The sequence below is a fragment of the Melozone crissalis genome, unplaced genomic scaffold (genome assembly GCF_028551555.1).
Source record: "Melozone crissalis strain CALT ecotype California unplaced genomic scaffold, PUWL_Pcris_2 ptg000027l_1, whole genome shotgun sequence".
NCBI classification, from domain to species: domain Eukaryota; kingdom Metazoa; phylum Chordata; class Aves; order Passeriformes; family Passerellidae; genus Melozone; species Melozone crissalis.
Genome location: NW_026535805.1, coordinates 42,554,745 through 42,572,256, shown reverse-complemented (window position 1 = coordinate 42,572,256; position 17,512 = coordinate 42,554,745). Strand labels below are relative to the sequence as shown.

General features: G+C 38.1%; 1 protein-coding gene across 1 annotated transcript in view; it reads left to right on the top strand.

Moving 5' to 3' along the window:
* Window positions 1-17,512, top strand: part of LAMA2 (laminin subunit alpha 2) — a 252,727-nt gene that overhangs the window by 217,737 nt on the left and 17,478 nt on the right. The window contains exons 48-55 of the mRNA XM_054279037.1: window positions 1,763-1,887; window positions 2,446-2,608; window positions 4,537-4,681; window positions 6,536-6,674; window positions 8,415-8,426; window positions 10,868-10,988; window positions 13,215-13,433; window positions 14,656-14,804. Of these exons, the coding sequence (XP_054135012.1) occupies window positions 1,763-1,887; window positions 2,446-2,608; window positions 4,537-4,681; window positions 6,536-6,674; window positions 8,415-8,426; window positions 10,868-10,988; window positions 13,215-13,433; window positions 14,656-14,804 (1,073 nt within the window). The remainder of the gene's footprint in view (window positions 1-1,762; window positions 1,888-2,445; window positions 2,609-4,536; window positions 4,682-6,535; window positions 6,675-8,414; window positions 8,427-10,867; window positions 10,989-13,214; window positions 13,434-14,655; window positions 14,805-17,512) is intronic.

The following is a 17,512-nucleotide window of genomic DNA, read 5'->3' as shown; positions in this document are numbered from 1 at the left end:
TCTTTACAAAACAATTTAAATTAACTATTCTATTCCTGGTCAATATTTTAGCATTTGAAAAGAAGCTGAAATTTAGACTTTCCCAAATAGTGAACTCACTGAACTTTTTTTACTCTCAAGGTTGTATATGACCTCAAGTGTTAAAATAACACAATGTGCAGAAAACTTGAAGTGCAAAACTCAATGTCAGAACAGCTGTTTTCAACTTCAGTAAGCTTGAAAAAATATTGTCCAAATATTTTCTGAAGAACTCTCTATTTTTTCGTTTTAGTCAGGAAAATCTTCCTGAATTCTTTTTTTCTCTCCAGGTAAATAAAGACAAGGGCAGCAGTAGGAAGGCAGTCTATTTTAAGTTTGGTATGGCTGCTATATTGGCAATGTAGAGTTTTAAACACTGTCAGATTTGTTTTGTTCAAGTACCATCTCTGAATTAAAATATAACTTCAGGTTTTTTGGGAATTTCTGTCGTCATGTGGCACAGTTGTAAGGCTCACAGAATGAAGATCTTAACTAAGACTTTTCTAAAAGTGTGCAGCTCTTTGGACAGTTAATCAAGCTTACTGATATATCTTAGGCTGCTGACTCAGAAATCTGCTTTTTCATATTATTGGGGTTTGGAATGCTTTAGATTTGTCCTACAGTTTTGTCCACATCCCTTTTTGCGTGCATTCCTGCAGTGTATCCAAAAAGAAAGTTCATTTTCAGTTTTTAAAAACATCTTTCATCTGACTTGTAGAAGACTATGATACTTGGATATCATGAATTTCTTAGAAGTGACATTAAGTTCATACTTGTTGCTAATTAAAACCTATCCAATTACCTTGGGAAATATCAGTAGCACATTAAGTCTTTTGAGTCATACTTTTCCTTGAGTATTTTCAAATTGCACTTTTCAATGTTCTCTTGCAAGATCTTAATATTTGTAATTGCTGTAAAAACAGCAGGTGCTTGTCTGTCTCAACTAGCTAAGTGTATAGATTTTTAATCAGCTCATATTGATGAACTGAAATTTAAATGAATCAGGGTATTTTTAGAAGCATAATTTTTAGTGGAGTACTCTGTACTGCCAACTATTACTACCTTCATCATGGTACTATGTTATGTTCTAATGATAATGAGCATTACTCTATGTGCATAACCCAAGTTTAATGAGTTCTGATGGGACATGTGTTTTAATTGCTTTGCCCTCTGCACATTTTTCTGCATCCAAAATTCAGCATGAACAGTGTAACAGCTGAGTTCTCAGCCTGTCTTTTAGCTTGGACAGTCTGCTGAATTTCCAGTGTTTTGAGCATTACAAGAGAAACACTTTGCTTATTATATTGTGGATTATGGCAAGATTGCTCATAGTCCTTTCTTGAAAGTCTGAAATGAAAACCCAGCTAGGCCTTGAACAGGTGAGAGCAGCCAGCTCTCTGAACAGCCAGGAAAACTGATGGGGAGGCCAAAGCAGCTCCTTGTTCTTCAGGACTTGTTCTTCCTACGCCTTCCCAAGAGTCTCAAATCTAAAGGTCTTTCCCATTCTGACTGATAGAAAGTTCAGTTCACATTTTCACTGATCAGTTGTTCTGTAGGAGGGCTTCTTTGGTTAAATAATGCTCTTGATATTTAAAATATTACAAAACATATTATAGGGTTTTTTTATTATTTTATATGAAAATTTATATGGTATTTTTTTTATAATTTTTGTACCAGTTATGTTTTCAGATGCAGTAGATCACTTCAAATTCAATTCTAAGGAGGTTTGTGTTCTCTGTTGCAGAAGTCAGATGCTGTAAGAGTCACCACCTTCACTGGCTGCATGGGGGAAACCTTTCTAGACAGCAAACCGATAGGACTCTGGAATTTCAGGGATATTGAAGGCGACTGTAAAGGGTGTGCTGTCAGGTAGGTACAGCACCCACAGCTTCTCACAGTGCTTCTTTAGGGAACCTACCTGCAGTTACATTACATTCAGTGGTAAGTAGCAGGAAATTCCACAGCAGCCATCAAATTCCAGTGTACATGCAACTGGAGTTAGGTTGCAATTCCACCGAGAGGCGAAGCAGCCAGTCTGGGTTGTGAGTGTGGTCACTGAGTTACCAGAACCGGGCTGGTGTGACAGGGCTGTGATAGAAGGGCTCCTGGAACCTCAGTGAACTGAGTCTGGCTCATGGACAGCTGTGATGAGGGTGCCTGCACTCCTGCATGGCATGGAGCAGAGTCCAGTGCCTCGAGGTGGCTTTCACAGCCACCAGGGTAGTGAGCAGAGACCCCCACAAGAGAAAGGAGTTTGCATTCTCAAAAAAAGAATGGGAAATCCTGTCCCTGTCAGTGGGAGGTTTGGTAAGACATTGAACCAAGTTCAGGAAGGCTCCCAGGAACTGTACCCACATTTCCCCAGCCCTGCACTTTTTATTTTAACTTCACATGGCAAAAGAAAATGGTTGGAATTGTTCTTTTCAGCCCCCAGGTGGCAGACGGTGAGGGGACGGTGCAGTTTGATGGTGACAGCTATGCCATGGTGAGCCGCCCCATCCGCTGGAACCCCAACATTTCCACAGTCATGTTCAAGTTCAGGACCTTCTCATCAAATGCTCTGCTGATGTATCTCGCTACTGATGACTTGGTAAGAGCAGCCAGCCAGCCTCTGTGCTCCTTGCAGGTTTCAGGCCATCTTTGCAGTCACTGAATTAACCAGATCATGAAAACAATCAATAATTTAAGGTGCCACTGTCCTGGTATGATGCTTCACTGCTGGCCCACTGAAGACAGTGTTATAGTGTGCAGGTTGACTACCTCACGTTTACTATGTTAGTCTGGGGAGAATTCCAGGTTTTCTGAATTTATTGATTAATTTTCCTTTATCCCAGATGTTTATGTATGTGAACATTTTCAGTTGGTTTTGTCTATTCATAGTTTAAAATATTGTGTGATGGCAGGGGAAATATTGGAACAGACAAGTAGTCTTAAGTAGAAATCCTACTCATATAAAGAAAATGTTTATGTTTTATTGAGTGGATTTAAAGAGGGACTGATGCAACAAATAAGATGTAATAGTGATTCTGTTTTGTAATATCTACAAATGATGTCTCTTACAGTTAAAACAGAATAGAAGCATTACTTTTAAAGTTGTTTAAGGTTTTTTATTGACACACAGTATCAAATGTGTATGGATAACAGGGAGAAATTATTTATAAAGACACCTGTCCAGATCTGAATAACTCATCTTTGGCATTTCTGATCCAGATTGATTTGCATGACTGACAGGGGACAGTCTTTCCCTTATCCTTTTAATATGGAGCAGAAATTATGTACAGTAGTTTTCACTGATGTCTTGAAGAATTACTGAGCACTTGCTACTTCAAAAAAACTGTGTTTGTATAAATCAGTCTTATTTCAGATTCCTGTATTTTGGAAATAATTATCAAAATAGCTGGAATTATCAAGGAGGAGGGTCCTCTTGAGTGACTGTAGGAAAAGCTAGAATTTTATTATGATAATGAAATATGTGTGTAGTTTTTCTAATGAACTTGTAAAATTGAATATTGAAAGCATAATTAAAGTCCTTATTTTAGATTATTTTAAATCATTATTTGTGACTTAGGTATTTTTCTGTGAAAAAATATTTAGTTGAAATCTCAAAAACACAAGCAACTGGTCCCTGGTATATTTTGTTTCTTGCAATGCTGTCCCACCACATAAAAGCTTGGAAGATACTCTTTCTGATGATGCATGGATAGACATGCCTAAACATCAGAATACTGAGTTTGTTCAGTTTTACTCTGAGAAGAAGTGGAACTGGCCATGAGCAAAATGATAATAAAAATTTCTCTAGTATATTTACGTCCTGGGTCATAGTTCCACCATTACTTACCTAGTGGCTTTCATGCTGTCCAGTTCTCTCCAGGCTATTTGTTTTGCTCTTTGTATCCTGCCAGCTCTTCTTCTGGAGATAGTGCAGCATATATTGTTGTGCCAGCCAGCCATCTCCAGTTGCTGCTTGGATACTGGTGCCAGTTGTTGATGAAATAAAGAGTGTTCACAGCTCTCTTTGTCTCCATCTCTCTGTTGCTCTGTGGCTTCCATATTTTACTCTCTGGAAATCTGGCAAAACATGTCCACTTCACCATCTTCACTATTTTTGCTTTCTACTTTGCAAGTTTAAATCTAGCTGAGATATGCAATAAATATGCTAATTATAGTACAAACATACACTCAAAGCTGAGTATTAGTTTCAGGTAATTATAATGTCCATTTTTATCTTCAATCTAAAATAAAAGTGCAGCTATCCCATCAAAACTGCAACTAAGATGCCAGCAAAATTCCAACTAAATTAGCAATCCAAAAGAGAATGTAAGGGGAAAAAAGAGATTGGCATCAGACTTTTGTATGTGAGAGTCCTGGCTAGTAAATGTATGAGTTGTGGCATTTTTTAAAGCTTGAAAAATGTTGTCTGTAATCACCCAGGGTTAAAAAGTGTTTATTTAATGTCTTATGCCTCTTACCAAAATGGACAAGAATCACAATGGTGTATCTGATCCTTGTCATTAACAGAAGGATTTCATGAGTGTGGAACTCAGTGGTGGGCGTATAAAGGTCAGCTACGACCTGGGCTCAGGCACAGCTTCAGTTATCAGCAACCAAAATCACAATGATGGCAAATGGAAATCTTTCACCCTGTCAAGAATTCAAAAGCAAGGTAAGTTCCTGTGGTGTCAGCAGCATGACTTTCCCAGTTATCTGTGCAGTACACCTAACCTTCTAATCACAGGGATGGTGCTGTGGGAATTACAAGTTCTGGTGGGAATTATAAGTTCTGGTGATTTAGCAACTTCTTTTGTTTAGGTTATAGGTGTGTTGAGTTGCATGTGAGTGATTGCACTGCCACATAGTGCTTTATGAGGGTAGCCTATTTTTCAGGCATGATTATTTTATACAATCATAACTTGCATTCTAAAATTCCTCTGACTGGGGAAAAAAGAAGTCTTCTCATCACTTTCAAAAAAGACTTCTTTTCATAAAAAGAAGTTGTTTTCATCATGCTCATGTTCCAAATTATAAAACACATGTGTGATTTTTGTTAGGACAGCAATAGCTTTTATCCTGTACAGTCCTCTCATGCTCAGCATATACCAAAGTGCTTAAAAAAAGCAGTGACTTTAGTATTGATCCTATCCAACTAGACAAACACCACTACTTTATCTTCCCTAATGATCTGCATTGTGTCATGAACTGAATCTGCATGGAAACAATGGGGAACATCTCCAGAAGTTCTACTAATTCTTCGACATGTTACTGGCACAAAATGTGAAGTGGTGGAATCTGATGAGATCACAGAGACTACTGGTTATCATGCTGGCAAAACACTTTTGTTTGTTTTGTAGTCTGGTTATAGGGCTGGCAGAATCTTACCTGAGCCGAATTCATTTTACTGTGACATACAAGCTTTTGCAGTTCGAACTTTCACTGCATTCTGAATCTTCAGGGTCACCACAAGCCCCTAAACACATTCCTGTGCCTCTGCCCCCTGCAGTGCCAGCTCTCTACCTCACACACAGTCCCTCTTCCTTGTCATTTGGCTGAAGGAGACTTGGAAGTTGGGACAGGGACCAAAGTAATCCCACTATAGTGATCCCACTTGCAGATTTGCTGCACCTTTAGAGGAGGAATGTCTTATTGCTAGCCAGCTATCATAGTTCATACTTAACCCGGGAGGTATTAATATGAAATACAATGTCACATAATTGTAATTTATCAATAGTACTCAAACATCATGTGTTTATAAAAAAGATACAGGTATAGAAATAAAGAAAAATTAATCTGGTTTTGGTAAGGTGTAGCAGAAAGTCTGTCTATTCAATTCTCAAGGAAGAAAGGAAAGAAATCCCTTTTTTTGCCCCTATATATCTTGAGGCCTGCTCAGCATTTTTCACTGAGTCTTATTTCTTTTATTAAACTTTATATTCTATATTAATCCATACAATCAAAAATATACATGGAACAGACACCTAAATAGGGTGGTTGTATGTAGCACATCACTGAGCACAGACTGAGATTGGACATGACAGCAACTGGCTGCTTTGGGTTTGTAAGTGGTTTAGAGTGAGTGATCCCCAATCTCCAAGGCACATAATGTCAGTGTTTAACAAACTTTTACACTAAAAATCCTGTCCAAGAGGCAATCTTTGGCCTGAGATCACAAATTAAATGTAAAATGATCTCTTGTCATGACTGTGTCCTGAAGTTTTAGCTCCAAATTACAGTGGAATTACACAAAGAAGGCACCAAATGGAAATAGGTTTAGAGAATATATAAAAATAAAGTGTACAGAATTGCTATGGCCTTACAGGTTGTTATGGAAACAGAAAAGAGCAGCTTTCTTCCCCTGCCCGGAATTGATAATGTGGAAATCCAGTGTCTTAATTGCAAAATACAGCCCTTCTTGCCCCTTCCCTCACCTGCTAACCCTCCAAATGTTTTTCTGTTGGTTTCTTACATTAAAACATCATTGTTCATGATGGATATTTTGTAACTAATCTCAAATGTCTTTTAGCCAACATATCAATTGTAGACATAGACACTAATGAAGAAGAGACCATAGCAACAGCTTCTACAGGCAGCCACTTTGGACTCAACTTAAAAGGGCATGAGAAAATATATTTTGGGGGATTGCCAACCCTGAGAAACCTAAGGTAACGTGGCTCAAACCATTTTCTTCAGTCTTGGTAAGGGAATGTAAATACAATGTATTTATTCTCTGCATTTGCTTCTCAAGTTCACTTGCAGTAAGTGAATGGTGAATTCCCAATGTACCCTGTACAGCCACAGCAGAATAGTGCTTTATTTGCATGTGTTTTGTATTTCACACAGCTCACCTTACACACATACAATGGAAATTGCACTTGCAGTGCAGGGCATCCTTCTGATTCTGTGCAAGAACCATGATGTAGCTGTTTCTTTAAGTATTTATTTGATGCACAGAATTTGTGACTGCAGATTCAGAGAATTGGCTCAATACCTTCACAAAATAAGGGAAAAAGGTTTACTTTGTGCATGCGTAAAAAAAATTGACCTACAGACTACTCCACATAGGATTACTGCTTGATGGGTACCCATGTTTTTGCATAATCAGTGTCAGTATACTTTAAGTATGTATTCAAATATTTTGCTTAGATATTATTTTAAATTATTTGTAGATTTTAGTTCCTGGTCTCTTTAGATAAAATTCCTCCTGTGTTCAGGACTTAAAGAATATGATATGATATTCTTCATATATTTAATGTAAGCAGAATGAAATATTTTCCCTTCAGAAGTCTGATCTTGAATTTCCTACACAAATAAAATTCCTAGTAATTCTTTTTAAAATATTGCATAGTGATATTCACAAATGCTAACTTCAATGTAAATAAACTAAAGAAATGGGATAACAGATACTTGAATTTAGTGACTTTCTTTCATGACTTTAAATAAGACCAAAAACCGTATTTAAAGTTTAAATGAATATTCAGCAGTTTTGCAATGACAAGAACAAGAGAATTCTGTGCTACAATGAACAGATGAGCAACACAGAAACAGGCCCATTAATCTATGTCAGCTTTAACTAAATGGCATAATGAGAGCCTTGAAGTGGTCTTGTGCACAAGGAACACAGACTCGTCTGCCACTAAAAGAATGGACATATTTGTTAATTTATTAGGATAATCATTGACCTCTGATGTCAAATCACCCAGCAATGAAAAGATCTAAGATCTATTTTACTCATGAAATAAAACACTATCTTATGTAATTGTGAAATCACACCAGTGCATAACAAAACGCCTAGAGCAATTATCTTCCACTTCCTTTGTGGCTGCCCAGAAAATCAGTGTACCACAGCTACTCTGACCTGTGGTAACCGTTCTGCCTACAGCTATGATTTGTCAGTGCCTGAGGCAAGATTAACGCTATGGTAAATTAGAATCAAAAGTAGTGAATGGGGGATTAGGGCAAAGCTGAGCTACTGCAAACAATAGACACTGAGGTATCCATGACTTTGTAATTATCGGGTCGTGTCAGTTCTGCCAAATTCTTTTACATGGTTTGCTTCTGCTCATGACCAAATATAGCATCAAGTTACAAAAACCCTCTGATGTGTTTGGTTTTAGGGCAGCTTATTGCGGAGTAAACCTGTTAATTAACCTGATAGCATACCTAGAATCCCACCTTTACAGCCTGATAGCGTACCTAGAATCCCACTTTTTATTGCGTGTTGTTTGTAAATGGTGTACACCTCCTTCCCTGTGAAATGGTTGAACCTTGCTACTAAGCATTAAGTATACTTAGTATTAAGTATAAGTACTGTTGTATCACGGAGCAACAATACAAGAAGTACCACTTGCTGCAATTAACGGCGTGTTGTTGTTTTCTTTTCTTGTCTTTCTTTCTCGCCCCAGTATGAAGGCAAGGTAAAAGCAATCAGATTGTCTGCATGACTTGCATGTGTCTAGTTAGAGCGCAGCCTGTAGCGCGGGTGGCACCGCAGCAGCAGCTTGGGCAGTGCTCAGAGCAGCTGCCCCTCTGAGGCTCTTCGTTCGCTCTAGGAGCTGGGCGTTCTGAGCTGCCCCCGAGTGCTCACCGCTCACGTTCCAGCTGTGCACACACCCACACGAGCGACTTCTGTTTTCCTCTCGCAGCCGCTGCTTCCTTCAGCTCCCCTTGGTTGCAGTGCGCTGCCCGGGACGCGGAGCTCTGCCGGAGCTGGCTGAGCCTGGCTCCGGGCTCCAGGGGATGTGGAAATTCCACTGAATGCTCACTGAGGAGAGCATGAGAGCACGGTGGAGATTTTTTGTGAAATTAGCTGCTTCTCGTGTTCAGAACAGGAGTATGAGGGGCAGAGAGGGGAGGTCACCTATTTCTGACTGTGTTTTCAGTTTGCAGCTATTTGTATCCATCGCTTTTGCTTTGGTATGCTCAGATATGAGGTGATCTTCGCTGTGTTTTGCAGCCTAATTCCTAGCTTGAATTGGAAAAATACAACTTCACCCCCACACTCCTGCCCTGAACTTTTGAAAGATTATTTCCTCTCAAGCTCCAGAAATAACTGTTTGTTTTCCCACAAAACTGGCCTATTTTCACAAAAAAAGAACTTAGAAAAAAACCCAAAAAACAAACAAAGAATTACAGAAGATCTTAGTGAACTTGGACCTTATGTATTTTATTTTGGAAAGGAAAAAAGAAAAAAGAAGTTTTAAGAAAATATCAAGCAAGTGTTCAGTGTTTGCAAAGAGGTTAAGCCGGACAATCCACAGTGCTCCCTTCCAACCTTACCCATTCTATGATTCTGTGGTATGGGTTGGGAATTATAACAGCAGCTGTTTGTAACAGGGCAGGATGAGGACAGTCTGTCACTGTCAGGAAAGTGAATATCAAGAATGGTTTCTGGATGGCAAAGATTATGGGCCCCAGTGACAATGATAACAGCAAAACTGTCCTTCCACTGGTAGATAACTCTGTAATGGAACTGGAGAAGAGCTAGGGGAAAAAAAAAAGAAAACTGAAAGGTGAACATAGCTACTTGACTGTAACTAAAGCAGCATATGGATCATTTTAGTAAACCAGATGCTTGCTTTAACTTATGCAGAGAGTACTAATCTGCCAGAGAATACATCACGCTTGCTTGGTTGGCTGTAGTGCAAAGAATGGCTTTCAGTGCCAAAATGTGCAGCTGATTAGTATCTGTGCAAATTGGTTTTATTTTGTAATTAATATTCTTTAAAATGTTTTCTTTCCTTCCAGGGAGCTGAAGTGGTTTTTGCTTCCCCTCTTCCCCACCCACCCCAGTTTTAAGTCCCTATTTATTTCCCAAATTAATTTTTCTTTCTTTTAACTGTTCATACTATTCAGATACTCTAGTAAACACTCACGGGTAATAATTTTAATGAATTAAATAGTGGTTTGTTTTTTTCTTTTTGGATTTACTCTCCATGGTATCAATGGCAGGTTTTTTTCTGAAGTGACTTTATAAAGCTTTTTTTCTGGCAAGCCTGGTTCAGATGTTACCAGCAGTTATGGTCTCCCTCTGGTGTACCCAGGCCTGGGAAATCGTACTTTTGCAATCAAACTGATAGTTTTGGTCTTATTTCAAAGGGTTTCTTATTTCTTCTCATCAGCCAGCTGATGAGTCAAACATGGAACTTGAATTCCATTACGATATTTTCCTGTTTTGGATGGATAGTTACATTCTGTAACAAACCCAAGTGCTTTGTTTTGTTTAACTGCCTGAAAAGGTCAGATGTATTGCTGTGTCCTAAGAAAGTATGCAGCAGTTTTCATAAGAAAGATACTGGAAATATAAATGTCAGTCCACCTGATTGCATTCCTGAAGCTTTTGGGCAAAAACTTTATTCAAATATTTGTACACTGTTAAAGTTCTTCTTTCACTGGATCTAGCATGCAAAAAGAGGAATGAGAAATGTCTTTCAGTTAAAGTCTCTCCTTACTGTTATGATTTCCTAGCTTGCATCTTTCTGCTTTGCCTAAGGAACAACAACTTCCTCATTTCATAGCTCCATTTTTGTGTTTTAACACTAAAGGTGATAATTCTCCTTTATCAACGGAAAAACACAGAAAACACAACCACCAACCAAAAACCCTTAAAAAAAGAAAGAAATACTTGAGGAGGGGACTGCTGTCAGTTGGAGATGAGATGAACCTCTTGTTTCAACTTTGAGTGGTGCAAGGCAGAGTGCAATGCATCCTGATAGATTGTAGAAGGCAACACGAATTCGAGTAGTTAAAATAAAAATCAAGCATCTGTGCAACTGAAAGTGTACACATGTGTGTCTGGCTGACTGTTCTCCCTAAACTCTGTTTTTGAAAACACATTGTGCTTCTAAATGTTTTTTAGGCCTGAAGTGAACTTAGAGAAATACACAGGTTGCCTCAAAGACATTGAAATTTCAAGGACACCCTATAACATATTGAGCAGTCCTGACTTTGTTGGTCTAACCAAAGGATGCACACTAGAGGTTAGTCTGATTTCCATGTATTTTGGCCTTAATGGTTATAAATGTTTTCTGGTTTCTGGTTTTATGGCAGAGTAGATAAATTGTATATGGTATATTCCTTGGATGGGAATCTAACCTTAAAATCCAAACAGTTACATTTAAGAGAAAGAAAGATGAGTAAGTCTGATCAGCAAGTAGACCAGTTTTTCAGATCCTGCCTTCTTGGAGAGTGTCCCTGGCCACTTGTGATATCCCTATCTCTAAAGGGCAGGATTTTCTGAACTGCTTAGCAGTGGTTTAGCTTTGTTTCAGCTAAATAAAATTGTAATTACTGTCATTAATGAAGGTAGGCATTTACAACGCTGCAAAAATTTAAAAAAAAATCTGATGCATATAAAACACATGGATTTAAATTTTTCAATTGCTATTATAAAGTCATTCACTCTATAAAAACTCAGGTATAAATATTTACTGTCATGAGCTGGAAGGCACATTTCTTACTGATCACTAAGAATGTGCCAAATTTGTGTTGTTATTTTAGCTTTAAATGCATCTGTTTTCAGCTGTTGATGCTTGCAATTAACAGCCTTTCAGTGCATATAGTATTCAAGGAATCTGATCTGAAATTTGGGAGAGAATTTAGTCATTTTCGATGGGAAAGTCTTTTTATACAAAAAAAACCCCAAAACTTCCACTGACATTTGTGTCCCAATGAATAGTTTGTATTTCTTCCCTGGAAATCTCTACTATATGAGATAGTTTTGCAAGCAGATTGAAGATATCCATCAGATACCATATATACCATATATCTGATAGATACCATATATCTGATATTCCATATCAGATACTTTTACAGTAAATCCAAATGAGTTGTTAATCTGATGCTCTCCAATTTTATCTTTTTTTTCTACAAAACATTAAAATTTTGCTTTGAGCAGCAACTGAAACTTGGCCAGGCCAAAAAAAAAAAGATAAAGGCCCTATTTTGCTGTGTTTATCCATTGTACCTTTGGCCTTCATCAGAGCAAAAAGTACACTACAGTAGGACTCTCAGATGGGATATTAGACTAGATTTGTTATGAGATCCATATTTTCAAGTTTGTGGTAAAGCTAAATTGTAAACAAGCAGATTGTTCAAATGCTTTTAAATCTTACAGATTTGGCGTAAAAAAATTAGAGAGGTACATATCTGTTTTAATTTATAGTATATTCTTTCTGAAACAGGAAAGGATATGTGAAGAAAATGTGTTCATTTTCTTTTGTTGCTATGAATCTTAGGAAGTACTTTGCCTTTCACATTATTTTGTAATGCTTGTGGTTTCAGTGTATGAAATCCAATTGGATTAACCATTTTCTTGGGGAAATAAATAAAATATTCTAATTTTACAAAATAAGATGTAGGAAAATTAAAAAAAGAGTGGAGCAAAAGTAAAGGATAAAGACTGGATATGTGTTCAATCATTAAAATATACTCAGATTTCAGAGAAAGGTGGGCACCATCAGCAATTATTTTATCTGGCACAATTTTTTATTTCTAGACCTGGAAACATTTCTGCTGTACTGCAAAAATGGCAAACTACTTAAGAAAAAGTCACTGTTTCTAAAGATTGGTCTTCCACATCTGGAAGAATACATGAGTTGGTAGTGATGACAGAAAATCTTTTGGAGTATGCACTGACTTATTATTTGATGACATATTCTACTCTTTAAATTGTGCTAATGGCTACCAGTGTCTGAAGAGTTGAGCCATGTGCAACAAGTGCTTCATTTACAACTCTGAGTAACCAAGAAGGCAGTGGTGCTTAGTGAAGTAATGAAGATTAGTATTCTCTCAGCACATCTGACAAATAATAGTTTATGTTCATATTGGGGTTTATTACCTATTGTATAGATTTAAAAGCAAACTGCAACTGTATTAACTCAATGGAAAATACATATATAAAATAAAAGCAGCCTTGAGCAGTTATTTTTAATCCAAGAGGATATATTGACATAAAACTGGAACTTTGCCTCTCTGTAAGGCAGGATTCCACAAATACCATGAGGATGCCAGATGTAAACAGTTAAACTAAAAGTGTTTGCAGAACACTTGGAGGAATAAATTGCTAAGTGTTTATTATTACTTTCCATCTTTTCACAGTAGTTATATTTACATAGTTTATTATTTTAGTTCAGAGATCATCCTGTGCATTCATAATGTTGCTTTTAATTCTACTAATGCACTTTCCTGCCCTTTCCTTCCTACAGAACATTCACACAGTCAGCTTCTCCAAGCCAGGTTTTGTGGAACTGCAGCCGGTCTCCTTTGATGTGGGCACAGAAATCAATCTCTCCTTCAGCACCAGGAATGAGTCTGGGATCATCTTGTTTGGCACAAGTGGCACAATTATTCCCCCCAGGAGAAAGCGCAGGCACTCTGCAAGGAAAGCTGCTCCCCTGAAGAGAAAGCGCAGGCAGACAGGACATGTAAGAGATTTAAATAAAATAACTATTAAAGATTAAAAAAGATTATTTAAAAATCCCCACATTTCTACTGAACTGCCCAAGTTTGTTTAAAGACACTGACAGATGTTTACGCTTAAGTTAACGTTCAGGTATTTGGAATAAATTATTTCTAGTGTCATCCTTCATCTGATGAAGAATCTAATAGAAGCTCAGAATTGGGTTTTTTTTGTCTTGGAGAAATTGTTTCTCTTACAGATTTACAGTCATGTATCCATTGCTTGTTGCTTAGCAGCAGATTTGGTTTTCTATTATATTCCATGTTGCGTTTTTTTAACCAAACCCAAATATTAGAAAATACTGTTCTTCACTCATTTTGAAGACTACTTATGCACTATTAATAATTGGAAACTCCCTCAATCCTAATCATAGAGACATAAATGAGTATCATTCTAATTTCCCTGAGACCAAAAAAAAAAAGGTGGTGAACACAGTGAAATTGTTAGAAATTATTCGAGTCTTGATTAAATCTTGATTAAAATCCTGACAGACAGGCACACTGCAGCAGCAATAAACAGATTGTGTTGATGCATTCTTTGTTCAGGACTTCTGGGAAGTGATATTTCATTATTCTCCTTTCTGGCTGCTTTGGAAGAGAGCTCTTGGTGACCTAGAGTAACACACTCCAGGGGCAGGACATTGTAATGGCTCACCTGGATGACATTATCTTCAGGTTAGGGGGTCCTTCATCATTTCTCAGCTCTTCAGGTCACAGAGGTGAACGTGACCTCTTATTGCTATATTAACTGGAGTTTAGATCCTGAAATCTGCCACAATATGTTACTGGTGCTGGAGTAACTACTGGCATGATTTGCCAGCCCTCCAAACACAGAACTCAAGATGAAATCAATGCACTTCAGGGCCTGATGAGTTTGAGAGCAGGTCCTATAACATCATAAATGAGAAGAATTATAGGTTAGAAGTCCCCATCCTTCCCTGAAAATAGATAGAGAGTTAAACCTTCTGTTGACATTTTCTATCATGACCTCATCTTATCCCTTCCTCATTATAAAAATGCTGGAGTCTGAGCACAGCAGCAGCAGAACTGAAAGAGCAGTGTCTCGTCTACGGTGAGCACATTGACAGCCAGTGTAAGACAATAAAACATACACATTAACGTAAAGCTAAGTGAAATCATTTATTTCCAAATATTACTTATCTTTTCACTCCAACATGCACCTTGCAGGCCTACTATGCCGTGTTCCTGAACCGAGGTCGGCTGGAAGTGCACGTCTCCACTGGGATCCGGGATCCGCACAGGATCACCGTCAGGCCCGAGGCTGGCGAGTTCCACGACGGCAGAGCACATTCCATCCGGATAGAGCGAGCTGGAGGGTAACAAATACCCACAAGTGCTGCAGGCCACACAGCACAGCTAATCCAACAAAGCAAATGTGCTCGTGGCTTTGGCAGTCCATGTAAATGCTTCTTCTGAGACAAAAAGTTTCATTCCATCATTATCCAGAAATTCTTAGAAATAAGTTTCTAACAGTCATTACTGTTCTGAAGAGCTGGTTTACATGCTTTTGTAGGCTGCCAGCCTGTTTCTCCAGACTTGTGTTTGCCTGAAATGGCATCTTTAATCTTCTGATTCTTTGCAAATATATTTTATAAAAGGATCTGTGGGTGAGAAATTCTGCCATGGTGCAGTAAATCTCCTTTTCAGGACGTATAGAAAAATATCATTTTCCAAGGGTTCAAACTGCAACAGCACAGCAGCCTGTAGCCTTTTTGAGATGCCATGTGCTGGATACAGTGGTGCTCAGCTAAATGTGGCAAAACAATGAAAACACAGTCCCACTTTTCTTCTTGGAAAAGCCATCACAGACCTTCTCAGACCATGTTGTTTTACACTGAATTTCACTTGAATTCCTTTGCCCTTTTTCAGACATTTTAAAACTTTCTTATTACACTTCACCATTCAGAAAGTGATTAGAAAGAGCACTACTCCAGTGTGTAGGACTCAGGCAGCCAATAATATTTGTGACCTGGAATAGTCCTTGTTCCAAGCAGGGTTTATAATGGGCATTTGAACAAATGTATGTATTCTCTACAAACATTTGTTGGATTAGTGCACTATGCACAATGTTCTGTGTTGTTAAAAGAAATCAGGAAGAAGATGTGACATCCAACATGTTACAAAAGGCACTTATCCACTTCACCCTCTTACCCCCACAACAATGAAGCTTTCTTGACCAGCCATTCCTGTTTAGTCCCCAGGTGCCCTTCTGTCCTCTCTGTAGTTTGTTTTCCTTTCTGTATAATTTTCTGACTGAATTTCTATTGTATTGCTAAAAAACCTCTCACAAATAATGCTCCAGTCAGTAAGACTCCTCTACTTCGATGACTAGGTCAAAGTCAAACTGTAAATGCTTTGGGAAAAAATAGTTTTTTTGGAAATGGATGACTGCAATTTGTGATACATTTTGTGTCACTGTGACAGAACACAAATATGCAGATGATAATAAAAAGCTCTAAGCAACAAAGTAAATTATTTTATGCAGTGCTGTAGCCAGTACAGTTAGCTTGACCTTATGAGGGTGCATATGAGAGTACATCAAGGCAAAATTGCTGTACAATGCCATCCAGTGATGGTGCTTGTTCAGATGAGACCTCTGTGTTTTCAAAGTAGCTTTGTAACAAAACAAATGCCTGAACTCTGAAGTTTTTGTAGCCTGAAATGTATATGAAAAGACATAAATTATGATTAACTCTTCCTCTGTTCATCATGATCTCAAGCTTTATTTTTTTAATGTTTTCTGTGAAAACTCCGCAGAGAGATAATTGTCCATATAATTATGAAAAATTATATTGTTGAAGACTAATGTACTTCATTGCAGGCTGATTTTGGGTCAAATCATCTTGGACCCAAAATGCTTATGATGATTAGCCATGGCTAAAATGCAGCAGCAAAAAGGATAACTTGAGTCTTCATAATCTGACTTCCCTACACTTCCTCTGAAGGCAGAGAAGGGAAATGTCCTCTCTGGGACACTTCATGGAACCTAAATTAGTCTTTTTCTCTGAACTGCCTCCAGAGAAATCTCCCTCCTTCTGTTTCCACTGCCAAAGGGACTGGTAGATATCATAGGGATTGTCCTGAAAGATAAGTCTTTTAATAACTGCTTTCTCTAACCCTTTGAAAAATTAATCACATTTCTTGCTCTACAGCTTTCCAAACCAAATTAATTCATCCAAAACTATGAGGAAACTGGACAATTTAGACATAGTACAGCACTTAAATAATTCAGGTGCTTAAGTCACTGTCCATTTCTGTCTAGGATGTGTGTAAATAACAAAGCCAAGCATTTTGTATTTGAAAACAGATCTCTTTTCAATAAGCATTTTCAATATGAAGTTGCTTGCATTTGTAATTATAGTTAAGAAAGAATATCAGAGTTCAATATAATTTTTCAGTTGACAAAAGGGAATTTATTTGCCAGAGACTGATTAGTAAGGCAGTGGTGCTGCAGAGGCTCCTACCTTCCTCTCTTCAGCCTTAACAGTAACCCTGGGACTGCTTTGTCTTTTGCTTGTGCCATGTGAAATACCCATTGGAATGAATTATAGCACCTGTACTGGTACATTGTGAACAATCAGCAGTTTTCCTCCTCTGCCACCTCCCCCAGAAGAAGCTATGAGATCTTTAAAAAGTGTGCTGTATGGCTGCCATTGATCCTGCAGTCAGAGCAGTCTGGTTGTGCCCCAGCAAGAAGATAATAAGGAAATAGGGAGTCCAAACAAAATGTGACCCCGTGCTGTTCCCATCCTGCTGAGCTCCAGATGATTATATCTACCATCACAGTACAGCCAGCTCAGCCCTTACTGTGTCTGTATTGCCTCACCACAAAACACTTTTTCTTATGCAGCCACAGTCTGACATTATCACCCCTCCACAGCACAGTTTTGCCAGGCTCTGTCAAACAGCTACCAAGGAGGCACAGCAGCAGCTGAAACCCTTCTAGTGGTTAATATGCATTTAATGTGAGCTGCCAATTACATAATTTGAGTTGCTCATTGTTACAGCTGGTGTAGGAGTAAAT